Consider the following 20676-nt stretch of genomic DNA (forward strand, 5'->3'; position numbering starts at 1 on the left):
CCCAGGCTGTGGAACACCCTGCCCCTGTCTCTCCGTCCCTGTGTCCGTCTCTGTTGATTCCTTTAAAAAGCAGCTGAAGACATTTTTATTCAGACAAGCTTTTAGTTAAATGTTCCACTTATTGTTTTTTTATTATTATTATTTCTGTAAAGCACTTAGTGATGTTCTCTATGAGAGGTGCTATATGAATGAAGTGTGCTTACTTAATTACTTCAATCAGTACCATCACGTGAAGTACCTGTGTACTCCTCTCCTGGCTCAAGCAGCACAGTCCATGAGGTCTGGCTCTGTGCCGGGGCCGGCTCCGAGGGGCCGCCCTCCTCCTTTTTCCGCTTCTCTTGCAGCTCGTTGTTCTCCTCGTGGTGATTTTTCATGTGCTTGAATAAATTGGTGGTGTTGCCACAGTAGCGAATGCACTTCTTGCACAGGCTGCAGTTCGCGTCGTTTTCGTTCACGCACGTGAAGTACCTCCACACGAGGCTCCTCTTCTTCCTCTGCTGGGCCATCCTCCCCTTGCTGCGGCCTCGGCTCAGCCGCTGGCGTGGATCGATCCGAATATCGATCGGTATCGATACCAACGTGTTATTCGGATCGATATTGGCGTTGTGGGATCGATACTTTAGTTTATTTCTTCTTCTCCGTTTTGTCGGCTTCTCCAAAAGATGTCTTGGTTGTACAAAAACGCCGCTCCCCTCAACATCTCTCTCGCTCTCTTTTCGCTTCTCTTTTGCTCCCCCCCCCCCTTCCCCTCCCTTCAGTCACGTGACTCAGCGGCGGTAGCAATGACTTATATGGATTATACTTATAAGTCATTGGGCGGTAGCCCATTGACGTATATTCTATAGTATATACGTGATTGGTGAATAAACTTTAGAACACGGAAGTTGAAACCGGAAGCTTACGAGCGTTTCCATAGGCTAGTCCAAGTCAGTCCCGCCCCTTTTATGTAAATAAAAGGGACTTTGCCGTTGTTAAATAAATGAATGTGCATTCATTTCTTTCGGGTGTTGGCTCTTGATGATTCACACAGTTCCTATATTGCTGCACTGTATGTTCACATATTAATTTTTCTAAATCTGTTTTCCCACTACTAGGAAAAGCTTCCCATTCCTGGTGTGCAGGCTCTCATCCCAAAAGCATGGCTGCCCCCATAAACCTGCACCTGCCAGCTCTCCAGCGACAACTTTTTTTGTTTGATTGTTTGTTTGTTTTGTCTGTTCTTTAGGGTTCTTTTGCATTCTTATGTCTGATTTCCAGCATTAGTTATTGTTACTTTGCACTTCAATTAAAAAAACAGAGATGCATAATGAAAGGGAGAATTTTTTTATTCAAGTGTTTTATTAAAGTTTTAAAATATATGTTTTAGTAATAATTTATAGCACTTTATTTAACAACAAATCAAATAAATAAATAACAAAAACATCCAACAGAAGTGAAATGAGGAGGAAAAATGTTTTTTGGCAATATATTGTTATAACTGAGCATAAACTAAAAAAACTGTAGGTACTAAAACATTCATTGTTCTCCACTTGGTACTGATTTTACTTCTAAAAATTCAGTACTTACAGTAAGATATATATTTATACAATGATATTCAGATTTAGCATAATGCCGATGCATTCACCTCATAAATCATCACACCGCTCTGCCCTACATGAACGCTACCTGGAAATGAAAAGGATCGATATCGGTGATACTTGTTTGGTATTTACTTGGTATCGGATCGATACCAATAGTTGCGCTATCGCGCACGTGTGGCACGGCAGAGCACTGGGTGCCTGTGGATGAGAGACAGGAGGAGCAGCGTTTGCTCAAGCAAGTCTACTTTTTCAGGGAAGCATGACCCCATCACGCTTGTATCGACTCAAGATGGCTGCCACACCTAAGCAGCGCTATTAAACACAGAAATGGCATTAACTCAACTAATTTTACAAATACTGAGCTCAGATTTGGAGTGGAAGTGGCTGAGACTCATCCCCAACGCACACTTTAAGCACAAACAGATTGACCAAGATCTGTCGTTAAAACTTTGCCATTAAAAGTCTTATTGAACTTTTCTTAGTAAAGTATCTCATGAACCCCTTCATGGATTTAAATGAAACTTTCAGAAAACAATCATTCAGTGCACATCTATATTATACTATGGGGTCAACCCAATCCAAGATGGACACCACAGCCAACTGACATTAGGAAACCCCATAATAGTTGTAACTTACCTGATCTGACAGATACTGAGCTGCAAATTGGTGTGGTTGTAGCTGAGCATCAACCCCAACACCTACTTTAGCACTACATATTATGCAATATTTTTTGCTTTACGCTTGTGCAGCAACTGGTGGCATCAACGCTGTCTGTCTGTTAGCAAAATATTTAATGACCCACTGGACGGAGCTTAATAAAACACTGAGAAAGTAATCATTAGATGTACATTTACAACTGATTAACTTTAGCAGTTAATCTGATTTAAGCTACATATTTCAGCGAGTTTTACAGATTCTGAGCAAAATCTTGTGCGGTAGTAGCTGATGGTCATCCTCATAATAGTCTCACAATATGACAATAGATTGAGCTTAAGGTCATTAACAAGGTTTGACCCAAATGGTGACATCCTTCCCATCGTAAAATGATTTTAGTTTAAATCTCTGGCATGAAAGGCAGCAAAGGCAGGTTTTAAATATGAAAGTGTTTCCTTTTACTAACAAACCAAAGCTCCAAAATGTTGCGTATGCATCAATTATGGCATCTTATTGCAGTGAAAATGCTCAAGACACATTTTGTTTTTGATTGCAAAACTTGTAAAAAAAACAAAAAACTGTCGGAAGTAGTATAAAGAATGTGCACACTAATAAATGAACATAAAGCAGGCCTTTCCTCCAGCCAACCTTTGAAATCAACACCATGAAAAATGTGTTGCTAATATCATTAACATTTTTTTATGGTTGGGTTACACACTTTAAGTTCACATGCTCACTCTTGAGGCTTTGTGGCAGCCATTTAAAAGTCATTGGCTGCCAAAATTATATTTGTTTTTTTTAACTGTACTTTTAAAAAAAAAATTTATTTTATCACAAAAACATAAAACAAAAATATCACTGTATCTCATCACAACATGATGCTATACGTTAAAGTACTGTTGTCAAAGTTAAAATGATCCCAACAATAAAAATGTATGGTTATAAACCTTTCCAATTCTGCGGTAGACTTTATAGGATTGAATTTTTACACAATTGCAGTTTAAGTTTCCTTTTTTTTATTTATTATAGGTTGTTCAGCTTAGTGAGCTGATGTCACACATGGTAACCTTTGAAGTGTATAAACTTTCCAAAATTTTTACAATCAAGCTCTTCTTATTCAGTCAAACCTCATAGTTTATTCATGAAAATGTAGGAATCATTTACTGACTCCCATCGTATGTAAGCTAAGTTTTCTTGCCAAAACTGGAAGTGAAGGGTCTTTCTGACTTGTATCTCCTACATAAAACTCTCTGGAAACATAAAAAGGTACATGTGTTGCCATTTATAATTCAGGATTTTTTTTTTCAATACAATTTATAGATTTCACACAGTGACAGTTTGTCTAAGGCTGGTTCTGTCTGCTTGTCTAGGAGTGCTGTCAGGGAGCGACAGACACCAGAATGAGCCACTGGCAGCAGCTTTTACTTAGCTTATATTTGTTTTTTCTTGGTTCTCTTTACACATCTTGTACAGTTTATACATCAAAACATCAATATTTTGTCACCTTAGGTTATTATAAAAATCCCAAATTATTGAGCTTTACAGAAGAAAGGATGGAGTTTGGAGTTTTGGACAGCACTGATCAGGCATGGATAGATTTTTGATATAGTGATATTGAATTTATGAACTGATAGTTTTTTTCTTTATTTCTGAAACCACACCAAACCCTTTTATCGCAAGATACAGCTGAGTTATTTTAACCCACAGTACACCTAATTTGGCTTTTTCCTTGAGCTGGCTGGCCCTGATCATGCAGCTAGAACCTCTATTCCAGAAACAAAAACACAGATGATGTTCCAAAACTGATACCCCCGTGTGTCTTCTTTGGCTGGCAAGACAAGTGTCTCATAGGGCAGTGGTTCCCAACCCTGGTTCTTGATGAACACTAACCAGCATGTTTTAATTGTTTCCCTGCTCTTCAGCAGGTCTTCAAGTTCGGCAGAAGCCTGTTAATCACTCAGTCATTCATATCAGGTGTGTCAGAGCAGAGAACCAACTGAAACCTGCAGGATAGTGTTCCTCAATGACCGGGGTTGGGAACCACTGTTGTAGGGTGCTCTGCGGCTTTTCACAGAATCGTCCACGTACCGAAGACCAGGGTGGACATCCAGGTTGGCAAATTATGCTTTTTTTTTTTCCTGCCCAGAAAAGTATAGATATGTGGTGAAAAAGTGGGACTTGCCGGAAGTGCTGATTGACTGCAACTAAAAATTTGCTCATTTTTGTGCAATTTTGAGTCGCCAACACTCGCAGCCTAGTGAGACACAAGTTGTCCTTTTTCTAATTGTTGTTGTCATTTTGTTTAATTCTTTATTTCATAAACTTTTTGTCTGTTCCTTTTTTTTAATATTTCAAAATAATGTTTGTCGTGTCTCTGTACTGCAGTAATCTTCTGTGCATTTGTAGTCAACCACTGACTCCTTGGAGTTCCTCTCATCTTGATTATCTCTCCAGACATTTGGTCTTCATAACTTTTTGATAGACTTTCTGGCTCTGTACTGTATGTTTCTTCCCAGAAAGCCTCAGGACCTAAGTCTCATGACATTTTGGGCTATATGGTCAGTAATCTTGTGAAAAATCAATGTGGGTAAAGAACCAGTTGTGTATCGAATTTAGATCTTGACTGGAAAGTAGAGAGGGAAGGACATTTTGTGACAACGCAGCTGTTGTTTATTTGTGCACATTTCGCTGTGTCTACATGCTGAAACAAGTTACACAAAAATAAAACTGAAAAAAATAAGACAAGAAAAGCCTGTAAAAGATGCCTCACTTTGCCTTTATATAAAGCACTATTCACATTCAGACACAAATACATTGTATTTGTATGCACAATGCAATCCACATGAGTCATTTAGATATTTGTAATTAGCCTGACATAGCTTGACAAGGTATATTTTACATTTAACAAAGCATGAATTTATAAAAAAAGATATTAATACTGCAGTTATATTTGTCTAGAATACAAAAGCTTACTGCGCAGTTAAAAATACAAAAGGTGAGCACAAAACACTTACATTTGCAAGCAATTTCGTAGACGCTTACAGTATAAAAACAACATTCATCACAGACTGAACCTTTGAAGGCAACATTTATATCTGTTTTTTTATAAAATGGTACATGTTTACACTATTTACAGCTGAAGGTGCCTTCATATTTATCTGTATCTGACATTCACTGTGACATCAGCTTCTGCTCTCTGCTTTGTAAATTACTGGTTTGAAACTTACACACTTTGACTCTTTTTTTTTTTTTTTTCTAGGCTTCATTGTATGAAGGGTTAATCTCAACAAAGTACACTTTTTTTTGTTGGTCACATCAAACAAATCAAAGTGCTTCCTCCATTGTTTGTAATAGAATCTAAAATATAGGATACTTTTTGACATATTACACCAAGAACCAGAGTCACAGCGTGACGTATTTGTGCTCACTAGCTGCATTCGATTACAAACCGGCTCTTCTGCGGAGCCTGTGTAGTATATGTAAGAAATCATGTGTTCTATGTTTACATTTGTGTTTGTTTATTCTGTTGTACAGCAAGTTTCCTTTGATAGTTTATTTTGGTGTTGTGTGTTTCCTGTCAAAACAAGGAAAGATTTCCCCTAAAATTAGCCAAACAGTCTTCTCAGGTTCTGCAAAACCTGTCATTGGTTTAAAACCAACAAAAACAACCCAATATGGAGGTCCGCCAGATATGTCACAACTTCCAGTGGTTTGGTGAGGTCCTCATATTGGTTCTTCTGGGGTCACCCATGGCCCTGATGGAGCTTTGAGAGACAATAAAAGTTGTCTTTTTAAACAAAGTAGCAACAAATTTTCTGGCACTGTCTCGAGTTCCTACCCATCCGTTGTCCTATCTGTTGCTCTCCCTGGAGCTCCTCTGTGAGGCACATCCTCCTGCTGCCTGGGTGATTTATCTTTCAGTGTCCCATCCAATGACATACTCCCTTTTGGATGCAATCATCCCTCTTGTCTGGGTCTGGCTGCTCACCAAACATGACTTTGCTTGTCCGTTGACTGCCTGCACCCTGCTAAGATAGAGGCAGATCCTGGCCTCCCGCTCTGAGGGCTGGACGAGGTTTGACAATGAGTCACTCATGGAGCTTTGGTGTGAGGTGAACTGGTGACTCATAGTCTGGGCTCAAACTTCAGAACTCAATCCCCAGTGAAGTGTGATATTATTCTCTTCCTGAGAATAATACTTACACAACCATGTGTACTAATAAAATGCACATGGCTGTATGCCACATACAACAAATTGCCGTCCAGTGAAATGAACAATCGTGACAACGTCACTGCTCTCTAGTCAACCAGTCATATTATTACATCATCATATTTCAACAGTTTCTTATTTCATGAAGATGTAATGATAACCTTTATGATCAGAGGTCTTTTTGTGTGGGTCAGTACTCAGTCCTAGAGAGACCACGAGTTTGCAGAGAAAATGTGGGAGAATGTGAAATTAGTGTTGCATTTGAGAGAGAACTTTAGTTACCATGGAAGGAAGGTAGACGTAGTTCAAATACGTGAAAAATACAGGTTAGAGTAACCTCCTTCTCTGCTGTGCTTCAGCTCTGTCTTCAAAATCCCCCCTTTTAGAAGAGGTAGTCATATACTGATGTGCTTGTAATCATGGCTGCTGTAGAAGTCGCAGTGATGGCTGCTTGGTAAGACCTCCTCCTGACCCTTGCTAGTCAATTAATAAGGAGAATTCCTGCAAATCTCAGGAGCTGCTAGTCTGACTTAAATTTTTGGTTTGATTTAAAGCAAATATTTGTCATACTGATGCAATTAAACTGCAAATCCAACTGTGGACACAAAGTAACTCTGTGGCCTATGTGACCCCTGGGGATCTGAGCAACTGAGGCTTGGTGCAGTTTACACTTTTGGTGCTGGAAAGCTGTGCTGGAATTATACATTCAATTTTATGTTCCTCCATGTTTGATGAAAAGCAGCTGGAATCAGAATTGGCTCTCTTCCAGAATCTCCTCCATGGTCTCTCCCAGTGTCATCTCACCGTCGCTGCTAGAAAGACTCTTTCTGGTGAGAAAGTCCAGCCCTGGTGCAGCATAAGCGTTTAACCCCTGACCTTTAATATGTCCTCGTCCAAGCGCCCCACCTCCTCCATGCACAGTCACTTGCAGAAGCTGGGGGTGAGGTGTCAAAGCGCTGCCTCTATTGTAGGAGACACACCGCTGAGAGCACTGTGGGTGCTGCCCTCGAGAGCATTTCCACAGATGCTTGAGGTCCACTCCCTTAAAACAGCTTTGGACCTTGAAGTGGTTGGTGAACAAAAACAGCTGCCAGCGCTTTTTCAGTTCAGCTTGGACCTGCAGAAGAACACAAGTCCCAGTTTTACTATTATACCCTTGACCATAAAGAGTATTCACTATGAACTCTTTGCATGTAACATGTAAATATTTTTGTTCATACTCTTGAAGTATATTGACTTTTTACAAATTTGACACGTTTTAAATTAATCTCTGTAGTCACTTGTTTATTAAAAATTGCAGTATTCATGAGTTACACAGCAAAATATATATGTACATATATTTCATACATTTTGGAGCAAGGTTCTGCGGAAAATTTGTGAACATTTAACATCTTACCTGTTGTAGAAAGCTTTTTGAATGGCCTCAGTGGCAGTACTGACAAGTTATTGCCTAGTCTGAATGCAGCCAAGACCAAAGTGGATTGCTGCTGTGTTTAAAAAAAATATGCTTTCCATTAAATGGTTATTTACATGGTATTCTAAAGCTTTTTGCAAGTACAAATAGCATTAGCAGGGAGCTGTAACACTTCCAGTGCAGAGAGGGGTGACTTCTGACAGGAATATTATATTTTTGCCAAAATAACCATGTTTTATAACAGGACATTTGCGCAAACTGCTCCGAAAATTGAATGATTGGAGTTGTTTTAGAACAGCAAAATCCGCTTTAGGAGTAGGTCAACTTAGATAAGACATTATTAGTTTGGCAAGATAAAACAACTCTAATCTTCAAAATTCAAAAACAGAAATATAAGATTCCTGCCAGAAGTGACTCCAGGCTGCACTGAAAGCATTACAGTTTGCTGCTGCTGTTTGCAAATACCTACAGAATTCTATGTAAATATCTTGGTAAAACTAAACTGACAGAGGTGTAAAAAGGTTTACAAAATAGCATTTGCATAAAATGTTGGAGATTGGACTAACAGTTAGATTATTGATCATGCCAGAAGTAAGCTTTTTTTTCCACTAGAGGTCCCAGTGCTAGAACAGGGCTAGTGCCGGAGCTGGTTCTTTAAAAATACAGTTAAGAACCTTTTAGGTTTTTCACAGCCACAGAGCCAACTCAGAACCATGTCAATACATCACAGAAATTTCTCTTCCAGTAAATGATTGATCCTCCCTCTGTTGCATTCTGACTAGAGGATTGAAGTGCAGAGAGACACCTTATCCCCACAGATCACAGGGTTTGTGCCATCATTTCTGCAAACAGATGTCCTAATATCATCAATCCATTTTGTAAACATTAATTTAAACAACAGTTGTGTTTGTGAACGCTCTGCTGGCCAACATCTGTGATCCTATTTGTAAACGTTGCTGGAGATGGGAGTTACAATGTTTCAAACAGGATCTCTAAACACCAGGCGATGAGATTCAAAGAGACAAAAATGTTTATAAGTGGTGCTTCAAACAGTGTTTGTGAATTCAGTTGAGAATACAGCTGTGTGATTGCCAATTTAAAGTGAAAATTTATTCTTGTTATTGTTTGCTTCCAACCCAATGTTTCTATTTTGCCCTTCCCTCTTTGCTCCTCCCATGTCATGTGCTACAGATTAAAATAGTTTGAGAAAAAAAGACATACCTCTCCATTGGCAAAACAGTACAGTACAGCAACCAAGAACCCCTGAAATTGAAAGCAGCTAATTTTAGAATTGTGATGTGATTTGGGGAGAAATACAAATGATCATGGGGTGTATGACTACCATGCTGTGTGTTACCTGGAAAGAGCTGAGGGTGAGGTGGATAAAGTTCCGAGCGTAGCGACTGCTGCCCTCCACACATTCATCTAGCAGCACTGTGAACACCACTTCATGGATTCCCAGCAGGGGAATCAGCACCAGTGTTGCCCTGGCTAAACTGATGAGCAGAAACAAAACAAACAGGGGTAATAATGTTTGCTATGTCTGAGCCAAAAATGGTGTTATAAAGGTAATGCTGACAAACAACAACGTAGAAGAGGGAGGGGAATGTATCATAAATACATCAGCTTCAGAATATAATCAGACACTGTTTCCTTTTTGCAATTTTATCTTGCAGCCTGATGCTAGATTTGTTTAAACACATTTTTTTTCATAGTTTGCACTCACCATTCTATAATGACAAAGTGGGAACAATATTTTGATATATATATATATATATATATATATATATATATATATATATATATATATATATATAAAACACTGAAACACCAGATTTCTTTTCAGTCCCTTTACTTAGTACTGAGTCGAAACACTTTCGGCAGCAGTTACAGCCTCGTGTATTTTTTGGGGTTTGATGCAACAAGCTTTGTGCTCCTGGATTGGGATATTTTATGCCATTCTCTCAACCTCAGCCTGTTTGGATGTAGATGATTGGTGGACCCATTTTCAGGCCCCTCCAGTAATATTTGATAGGGTAGGAGTCTCTGTACTTTGCTCAACCCTGACCAGTCTCCCAGTCCCTGCTAATGAAAAACACCCCCACAGCATGATGTTGCCACCACCATGCTTCACTGCTGGGATAATGTTGGGCAGGTGATGGTGCCTGGTTTCCTCCAGACAAGTGGTGTCCAATACTGGTCTTGGAGGGCCACTATTCTGCATGTTTTAGTTGGGTTTTTTTTTCCTGCTCTACAGCAGGTGTTCAAATTCTGCAGAAGACTGTTAATTACTCAGTCAAAGCAGGGAAACACATAAAACATGCAGGATAGTGGCCCTCCAGGACCAGGATTGGACAACACTACTCCAAACATGTTTAGGATAGAAGCAAAACAGTCAATCTGGGTTTTCTCAAATCAGAGAATCATGTTCCTCATAGTTCCAGAGTTCTTCAAGATGGTTTTAAAATATTTCTCACTGAAGACAGCCTTCTGTCTCATTACTCTGCAATAAAGCCCAAATCTTGGAAGCCTGCAGTTAAAATGTTATCATTCTAAAACTTTGTCCATTTCCACACAGGATCTCTCAAGCTAAGTCTGGTCACCTCTTTTGCTAAGCCCACTTCTCCTTCAAACCATTTTGGCAGTGATCAAGAAAAAAAAAATTGAAAGCACCTGAGCTAGATTATTGAGAAACAATGAATTTAAAAGACTATATCCTCAGGGTGCAACATAAAAAAATAAAAAAAAGTGCAGGGGAGTCTGAATACTTCCTGAAGCTGCTGTATACAGTATACATGAACTTTCTGATCATGGTGACATTTCTGCTTACAGCGTATGAATATGTGTGACATTTGATTATCTAATTAACAGTTTAGGCTGTAACAGTATTGAGTACCTGTATCTGTAATCTGTGAATTTCACCTGATCTGCTTTCAACTTGGATAACAACAACATCAGTATCTTGATGAAAATGAAGAAAATGATCTGCAAAAGACATCAAACCTGGATTAAAGATAAAATGCACTGGAAAATTTTTTGAGAAAAAAACTGACATTAACAAGAAGCAGCGCATGGTGCATTAAAAACAGCATATTTGTTACATCATCACACACCAATGTAAGACATGGACCATAAAACGCAGCACTACTACTGTTTCTTTAGCTAGCTTGAGTATACAATGGTTTAAACATACACAAAGTATGTTCAACAATTACTTTCCTTACCAGCACTGATAAAGTAATCGGGCCTCTTATTATCCACCAGAACCATCTGTTTATGATTAACCAGCACCTTAAGAAAAACATGTTTTAGGTCTTTGAAGAGGATTTTATCTAGTTTAACTCAAGTAAAGTTCTGTGAGGCATGCATTAAGACTCTTACCCTGTGTTGTCATACAAAATCTTGACCACCGTCCATGGTGTCACAAACAAAACAGGAGTTCCTGAAAAGTCATATTAGTAACAAATGTGATGCATCCATTTGCACATGGTAATTCATTTTAAAATCTACTTAGGTTAATTTCAAAAAACCTGTGTTGGTAAACCAAGAGCAAACTGGCTTTGTACAATTTTCTCTCTGTACTAGTACTGGCCACTTCTTCAGGACTGAAACAAAGTTGCTTATAGGCATTTGTCTGTGTTAATACCATTTATGCAAAAAAGAAACCTGTGGGTCTTTCAATTAATGCAGATGGACAGCTACATGCTATCTGCATGTAGCCGTCATTTCAGACAAGCTATCTGCATGTAGCTGTCTGAAATTACTCTTTACAAAGATCGAATGCTAATTGATTTAAAGTCAACATTGGTCAACACCAACCAGTTAAGCCCACTTCATTCAGGATGAAAACCCCATTATGCTGTCCTCAATCTATATGACCTATTAGAACATGGTCAAACTGTGACAAATTGAAAATCCTCTTTCAGTGTGAAGCCAATCATGACACTGCTACAATCTTAGTTTTTACCAAATAGGTTTTTCTCTGATTTTTCACTCACTCCTAAAGCTCTCCTGTGCTCTCACCAAGCTCTATGCACTCTACCTTGGTACGACTCTTTTGGAACACATTAGGATGCAGCTACTCACTAGAAAATTCATGCCACAATACTACCATGGTTGTTTTCATGACCTTGTCCTAATCACAGCTGTAGCCTAGGCATGAGGCCAGCAAATGTTTGGCTTCAAAATAAGGACCACCAAACCAAATCACATATACGCTACTGTCATGCTCCACCCAGGACCCTGACATGCTGCCACCACAATCTCACTGCAGAGATTTTGTGTATGCTCAAAATCATTGTGGACCAACGTGTTCTAATGGGAAGGCCATTGCTTTCTTAATATATGTCTGAAAACTTTGCCAAGACCCCGTAAAGACCATCCACATGCTAACTGATTTTTCACATATCCTGTGTGAAAGGGCCCTCAGATCAGATGAAAACTATGCTTAAAAGTCAATGAAAAACAAAGGACTACGAAAATGCCAACATTCCGTGTACTTGACAATCTCAGTTATTCTTATTGCTTAGTTTCACACTGCCACACCGGAGATTGTCACACACTTTTCCACGACTGCTCCTTGGTGGCAGCAAGATGCTTTGACATGTAGATGTGCACATGTACAGCAACCACAGATCAAATATGGGACCATAACTCAGTCCTAACCCCTAACCCCCATCTACGTTAGATTAGCAAGACCTGCGTAGGCAGAAATGTTCATCCATTACCTACCCCAGCCAAGCAGCATGTATTTCTTAAGCAAGCGCCTCTTGGTAAGCACAGCAGTGAAGAGCAGTGTATGAAGGAAAATGGCCTCCACCAGGAGCCAAAAGTAGTTGCAGGCCACAAAGTACTCCATGCACACCTTGGAGAACCTGCACATGAGCACTATCTGTTGAGGAAGAGGTTTATGCAGAAATTGCAAAGAGAGAACACAATTAGCATGGGGACAAAAATGAAAATAAAACGAGCTTGAAGATGAAAAACAAGGCAGAGTGACTGTACCGCAGAGTTCGGATAGGAGTTCCATCCAGGGTCATCCTTGGGTAGGTTGGAATACATAACATGCAGTATGATTTCTTTTGAAATGACGGCCGCAGCTCTCAGGATAAATGACACAAACAGATTCATGTGGATATAGTTTCGGGTACAGTGGAGCTTCCTGGTAAGCAGATACAAGAGCAATCTAAGTCAGGCATTGATCTGAAACTATAAAAGCATTACTGATGGCATACGACCTAACACATGGAAATAAAAATGATCAAGCTAGAAGGAACGCCTCCCCTGAGCTTTATAATGCTATTACTGATGACTATTCATTACTCTTGTAAATAAATCTTTGTAATCAAACTACTTCTCAGGGTAGTGATGTGTTCATTGTTTCAAGTGAGCAGTAGTGGCTACATCTTGTGAAGTGAAACTGCGTAAACATCTCTCTGCTGTTTCAAATGTTTCATTAAGTTCTGTCAGCCTTACGAATACACACACACAATACGTTTTGGAGGTGCCTTCCTTGTGTGATGTGCACGCAGCTACAAGTCAAGTAGCAGTTGAGAAGGCAGTCTTTTTAAGCTCCAAATAAGGCGGAATTTCTAAATAATATGTAGTAAACTGACAGTGCAACCACACAATCTACTGTTGTTTCAATACCAAAAGTACACAGAACAATTACAACCAAACACACCAGTTAAAATTTATTTTATTTAAACACACTTTTATTTATTACAAGAGCACTGCAAATCAAGATGCATGAAACTTGTGTAATAAATTTTCTGTCTTGCTGAAGTAATTTATTCTTGTTTCTCCACAGGTTTTCATGATGACTGTAGTCATTTAATGACCTCCTGTATTTTAGTGATTTTTAGTTAAACAATTATGGCTATCGCAATCTTTCAGGTTCTCATATTCTTTTTTAATTCTGTCCCAAACAGCAAACACTGCCAGCAGTACATCTTTCTGAACTGAACTGAATGTATTGTTTTAATTGAACTGCTAACAAATGAAGGATTAAAAGAACCTCAAACTTTACTTTTCTGATTTTTTTTTTTTCAATAAATGGTAACTTTGTCAGTATAAGTGTCATAAACCTTCTTCATGAGAACTGACCTCAGCATGCCCATGAGGAGAGTGGCCAGGATGAGGGAGAACAGGGACAGGGAGTAGCCGATGACAGAGATGAGTCGAAGGGCAGACTGGCGAAGCACTTCCTCCTCCTGGACACACATGTGAGAAAATAATTGCAAAAAGAGCCTAATATGTCTGCAGATGTTTCAAACATTGAAGCAAACATCACCTGTTCTTTTCTGTTTGTTTGTTTTTGTAGAATTGTTTCAGAACTCACCTGAAACATTCTTCCTCACCTTGTCTTTAAAGAACTGGTCCTCAAGACATTCAGAGTCGTCTCGCCATGGATCAGAGGAGTTCTCCCTCTGTTGCCAGCTCCCATTTTCTAAGCATTCACGATGTGCCCTCCTGGTGCCACCTAAGGTTAATTGATAGATACACTTACTGTATATGCAAGGTTTTTTTGTATAAGTGAGATCAGAGCTTGACCAAATAGACAGGTGACTTTTTGAAATGATGCTTTTAGGAAACCTTTTCGCAGATCTTATAACCATCTAAGTTAGTTACTATTTTTTTGTTTTGGCACTTCAGAAACTATAAAGCTCGAATGACTGGCATCTCTCTCAGCTGATTTCTCATGAGTCGTGAGTCTTTGACTTCTCATTAAAGTGGCGTGATCTATCATTTGGGGCTTTTACTGAACCATACAGTTTCATTTGCACTTCCACCTCAAGATTTGATCAGCTTGTTTCCTCTCAACTCAAACGGATTAATGACAGGTTCGAATTTTCTTTTCTCAACCTCAAAGTTAGTGAATCATCATGTGACTTTGACACTAAGTTTGTTCTGTTTTAAATAAATGTGTGACAGAGACTCTTCCTCTCAGCACGTAGCTGTAGAAGCTGCAGGAGGAAGCGTCTCAACATGGCTTGAGGGACGAGCCGTGGGGTCCTAGTGCCTGACTTGCTTGTGAACGGCTGCCACACAAATGGTTTAAAATGGTGGAGACATCTTCAGTTCTAATTTCACCCAAAAAAAAAATGTCATGAGGTGGGGTTGGCGAGACAATTCGCGGAGACATTTTGTAATGTTTTAGTTCTCATTACACTCCTAGTTGGTACATATACTACAGAACATTTGTATATATAACACTTATGAAAATACTCTGTCCTCACAAACAAGTATGTTTACAAGTTTAGCAAACATTCTGGCTTTAGAGAGGTTTATAACTGGGGGACTGTGACCTTGTTTTACACTCTTACAGTTTTCAACAAGCACTGTCTTCAGGGACACAGACATTTACACAAAAACTAGAAGCACTCAGAGAGCGCAAACCTCCATCAAGGCCATATAGTGCCATCTGGATCATAATCTGGATCACCATAAATATTTTATCAATTGTTTGTCGTGAGAACCTCAACATTTCTTGAAAATGACATCCAAATCTGTTCGTTAGTTTTTATGTAATCTTCGCAACAGACAGACAAACAAAGACGTCAAAACATAACAAAACGGTCACCTGCTGGAAATTAGACATGGTTTTAACAAAGGAGTGACCTTGACCTTTGACCCCATGTCCTTGAAATCAATAGGCATCACCTTTGACCCATGAGGTGTCCAGTCATGCAGTTTAACATTCCACAGTAGCATTACATGGTTGCAGGATCATCTGTGGCCTTGGACTTTGATCAGATCAGCACCAAAATTTAATCACTTGTTCCTTGTAGCATATTTGACGTTTCCTGAAAATTTCATGAAAATCTGTTTATAACTTTTTGTGTAATCTTGTGCACAAACAGACAAATACTACCAAAAATATAACCTGCTTGGTGGAGGTAATTACTCAAACCTAAAGACATTTCAGGAATTATTTGGACTTCAACACTTTGTGTTTATGGTGACCTCAACCTCAACTCAACTACAGAAGGAGAAACATGTGATTTTACTGCCATTCTGGAAATGAAGCACAGATATTGTTCAATTTTTACTGGTCTATAATTTTTAGCTCTTACAAGGCGACGCAAAACATTCACTAAATTCAAATTTAGAGGAACTGTTGTGATAACACTCAAAGAGCCTTTAGAACGGTTTGGTTTGAAATTCTGTGTTATTTCAAAAAATGTAGCTTGAAGTGTGTGTGTATACATGTTTGTATATAGGTACATGTGTACACACGTACAAATTTGAGAATTACATAGAAATAGAAAATGCCGAAGAGATCCTAGTAATTATTTCAATCTTTGATTATTAATTTTAAATTTATGTATTATTTTTTAATGGGAGACTCTGAAAACAAGCAGCTTTTATGACTTTCTTTTGATTTATGTTAGCTTCAAAACATTTTTGATTTCCCCTTTAACATTTATATACTATAACTTTCAGGTGTAGGAAAACTTGAATATGAGCCAACCTAATGCAAACAGCGGTCAGAAGACAAAACATTTCATGTTTAAAACATTCAGCAGCTCTGTTCCTGAGACTAGCTAGTGGAGCAGTCTGTGCTGTGATGAACTGTGACATTGCTTAAAATGAATCAACCGTTGAAGGAAGCATAGGAAGCACAAACGGTACTTAATGTGATAAAGCCGTTTTCATTGGAGATATTATAGATTAAACCCATTACCCTCAGTGATCCACGGTAGGAAGGAAGGACAGGGGACAGACACATTCCCAGGAGATGAATGAGGCCAGCACACAAACATGTCAAATGTTCCTTTACAGTAGTTTCCTGAAAAAAAAAAGGAAAGAAAAGTTTGAGAATTTGACATGTGGCTTAAAATTAAAAATAGCTGACATGTGAACAGCAGCTCACCATTTTTTGGGAAAGCACTTGTCGTCAGGGTTCTGTTACAGTTCTCCGAGTACTCAGTCCGCTTAGAAATGAGACTCTCAAGCAATGAGCCTGTTGCCTGTGGATTTATTTAAAAAGGAAAACTTTCTTACTGAATACAAGTTTAATTACAGGCTTTATAACAATTAACATTAAGTACCTTAAGCTGCAGACTGAGTTGATCTGCTGTCTGTTACTGGTGCTGCAAGACAGAAAATGTTGCCTACAACTGGGCTAAGTAGCTACCAGATGAGTGTAAATATCTTATTGAATGGTCTCAGTTCAGGAAAAGAGTTTGTCTGAAAAGGACTCATAAGCTAATGGCTAGTTTGAACGCAGCTAAGACCAAAGTAGATTGTAGTGGTTCTAAAACCTCTCCACAATTTTATAGCAGTTTACGCAAATGCTATTCCTTTTTTTTGTCCTGTTGTGGCATCTCAGGCATACCATATAGAGAAGATGGCTGCTTACATGCGCCAGAACAGATTTGCTCTGCAATAAGGACGTCTCAAGATGAGAATCCCAATTGCATAAATAATTTTAATGAATCAAGATTGAATCTGATTCTAGCATTAGAGTATTGCAGGTTACTCAAAAAGTTCTGAACAGATTTTCATGAAATTTTCAGGAAACATCACACATGGTGCAAGGAGCAAGTCAATAAATTTTGGTGGTGATCTGATCAAAGTTCAAGGTCAAAGGTCAAGGTCACAGTTGAGCCCGTGCTATAACTCTGCAACTGCATAACAGGAATGTTGAACTCCACAGCTGGACACCTCGTGGGTCAAGGGTGATCACTGTTGATTTCAAGGTGACAGGGTCCAAAGTCAAGGTCACAGGTAACCCCTTTGTTAAAACCTTCCCTTTGCTCCTAGATGTGACCCTTTTGTTTCCTCCGCCATGGAGGTTCTGTTTCCGGTTGTGTCCGTTGGTTTGTTTGTCTGTCTGCGGAGCAAAGGTCAGGTAAAAACTGATGAACAGATTTGGATGAAATGTTCAGGAAATGTTGGGGTTGTTACGAAAAACAATGGATTACATTATGGTGGTGATCCAGATTATGATCAAGATCATACTACTTTTTAATCACTTTGTGACCTTGGGCGGAGGTTTGCACTCTGAGTGCTTCTAGTTGTTTCTTTTTTTTTTGTTTGTTTGTTTGCTTGTTTTTCAAAGCTAACGATATTAAGAAACAAATATATCCCAACTGTAAGGTGCAGCTTTCGTACCCAGTCGCATCCAGTTGAACAGACAAAGTTCCTCTTTGTGTCTTGATTTCTTCCTGTGGGCATCTGGTCAGTGAGGCAGTGAGGACTGCAGTGTCTATATTTACCCACTTGGTGGAAGTGTTTAATCAGGAACATTTTCTGTCACTAAAGCAAGGCTTTCACCTTCATGTAATCTGCAGTTTACTCAGGCAGTTTGTCAGCGATGTTAAACTAGCATCATTCCTGGAGCAATGCAAACACACCTGCCCACTTATACTTCAGTATATTATATGAACATCATAAATTATGATTTTGCCTTGGATTAACGTTTCCTGTTTTAAGGGAGCTCCTTTATTTTGACTCAACCCTCCTATTAGGAAACTGTCCAGAAATAATTTGAGGTGAAATCAGCAACTGAAATTTCCATTGTATGGCTTATTTCTGCCCATAGAAGGAAAAAAATAAAACAAATTCTGTAAACCTGCTGTTAAACATTTTCTTAAATTCCATATAAACATTTCTTCCAACATAGAATTTAAATTGCAAGTAATAAGTAAAAAGCAACAAAACTGAACTGGTATCCTCAGGCTGAAAATGCATATTGGTTTAGGCACCTTCAGCAGTTTAAACTCCATCTGGGGAAAAAAAGATGACTTAAGATGATTTGCTTATAATATAATTTAGTTGCCGGCAGTAATCTTTTAGGCTGTTTGCTAAGGTTTCAAAAGCCTAAAGCTCTCCATCACTCAATGAACCACAGGAAAAATATTTTGTGCAGTACATTCTTGCAGAATCAATATGAAGTGGTAAATGTTCAGTGAGTTTATATAAATGTACCTGCTGGTTGAGGACAGTAAAGAGGAGAAGGAGCGGGAGTTTGATCCTCTTGTGCCAGGATGGCAGCTGGCTCGGCATGGTGCTGTGTGTTCACATTAAAACCACTCGGCTGGTCCGACGCTTCACACCTCTTCCCTGCGCTCCCCAGGCAGCTCGCTCATTCTTGCTCTGGCTTGCCTCTTCCACCCGACCCGGTGGAAAGTTACGGTCTTGTTGAACTTGACCCTCCTGGTGACTCTTCGACAGATTTTTGAACTCGTTAGAGGAATACTTGCAGGTACCGGGATGCTCATCAAAGCTGCTGTCCGGCTTTCCTTGAGATCCCTGGAAGTCTTCTTGATTCAGTGTTTTGGTCCAAGAATCCAAGAACTGTAGCACCTCTTGATTTCAGATTTTTAAAAAGATTACAGATGCATGCTCAGTTGTCTATGAGAAAAGGCTTTGGCTCTGAAGGAGGTAGATCTGTCTGTACTTCCTATGGACACTGCACAACTGAGAGCGCCTGAGATCCTAACTGACAAATTGCCTCTCCCTCCCCATCATCCCCTACCAATCAAGACTAGGACCTGAGAGAGCTGACTGTATAACCGGTCTAACTTTGCTGTATAGAAAAACTGATTTCACATTAGCAAATGAGTATGAATTCTAATGTACAAACGACCATTATAAATAACAATACAGGCATACGGGCACCAGTAAATACCATCTGTACTTTAAAACAATTGGGAATAAACTAAGCCCAACCCTCTAGCTAGCTTCCTCGCAGACTTACTGAGCATCAAACGGCGTCTCTGACACTAATAGGGATCTTAGTGTAAACTAAAAGCACTAAAGCCAAACAAATGAAAGCAAATGAGGGGAGCAAAAGACACCAAGGTGCCAGCACAAGCCACATGTCTTGCATGAACTTTGTCTCACAAAATAGTTTCATACCAATTCCTCAACAGCTTTGCAGCAACTTTAACAAGGGATCCTTTTGTAGTTAAGTTTTCTCTCTCTTTTAGTTTTATAAAAGAGCTAAATAAAAGTAAACTCGCAGAACACAGTTTTCTGAGGAATGTGTAAGGTTTGTGAAAGGCTCTACTCAAAATCAAAATAGCCCAAGTAAATCCTAATTCAAAAAATATAAATAACTCAAGTTTGAGGACAGAGCTTAAAAAGTCGTATCACCCCAAAAATTTCTCCCAAAATAGTTGCATTTATTACGGGTGTCTTGTACCCTTCTCAGTTGAGTTTCAGTTATTTCATAGAGAGCTATAGAGCTGTATTTTGACACCTTTAGGGGAGCTCTCCTGTGACAGAAAACATCCGACGCTCCAGCACCGAATGTCCAGGTCCAATTTCACACCCATGCTCTTACCATATGTATGACCTTGCATGCACCTATGCACGTATCATTATAAGCTCCAGCTCCCAGTAATCAAGCTGTACTTTATTTCATGATCAGCATTTTTTTGCACCAAAACCGCAATGCGCTGATTTTTGTAACAAACATTTACGATAAATACATAAACACTTGTTAAAAACAGCGTGTTAAATTATCTACATTGCGAAGCGCGTTGCGAGCTAGAAGGCACTAGGTTGTTTACATCATCTTATTATGATCATGGTTGTAGCCTCGCCATGAGGCCAATGTGGCCAGCTTCAAATTCTCAGTGACCAAGCCACACCAGTGTATACAGGCCCAACATCAACGATATGCTGCCGCTATGCGACAATATACTTCTACCAATGAGAAAGCACGCTGACATCACCACAGCAGTGTTGTGCATGCTCAAAACCATCATGGACCTACAGTATAATGTTCTACCACGCCGAATGGGGAGCCCACTGCGTTCTGATTAAAACCTTGCAAAGATGGTCCATGCTCTGGCTGGTTTTTC

The 20676-nt window shown here is 39.3% G+C and overlaps 1 protein-coding gene across 1 annotated transcript; it reads right to left on the reverse strand.

Moving 5' to 3' along the window:
* Nucleotides 1-5456: 5456 nt before the first annotated feature.
* On the reverse strand, nucleotides 5457-19560 carry LOC108235843 (glucagon-like peptide 2 receptor). The gene is made up of 13 exons (XM_017416094.3): nucleotides 18794-19560; nucleotides 16734-16830; nucleotides 16545-16649; nucleotides 14218-14339; nucleotides 13964-14070; nucleotides 12863-13019; nucleotides 12590-12749; nucleotides 11240-11300; nucleotides 11083-11149; nucleotides 10755-10843; nucleotides 9216-9354; nucleotides 9080-9121; nucleotides 5457-7561 (listed from the first exon to the last, which is right to left on the reverse strand). Exons 1-13 carry the CDS (start codon nucleotides 18869-18871, stop codon nucleotides 7193-7195), a joined length of 1593 nt encoding a protein of 530 aa, XP_017271583.1. The 5' UTR covers nucleotides 18872-19560; the 3' UTR covers nucleotides 5457-7192.
* Nucleotides 19561-20676: the final 1116 nt, after the last annotated feature.

This window comes from Kryptolebias marmoratus, linkage group LG17, assembly GCF_001649575.2.
Source record: "Kryptolebias marmoratus isolate JLee-2015 linkage group LG17, ASM164957v2, whole genome shotgun sequence".
In the NCBI taxonomy this organism is placed as follows: domain Eukaryota; kingdom Metazoa; phylum Chordata; class Actinopteri; order Cyprinodontiformes; family Rivulidae; genus Kryptolebias; species Kryptolebias marmoratus.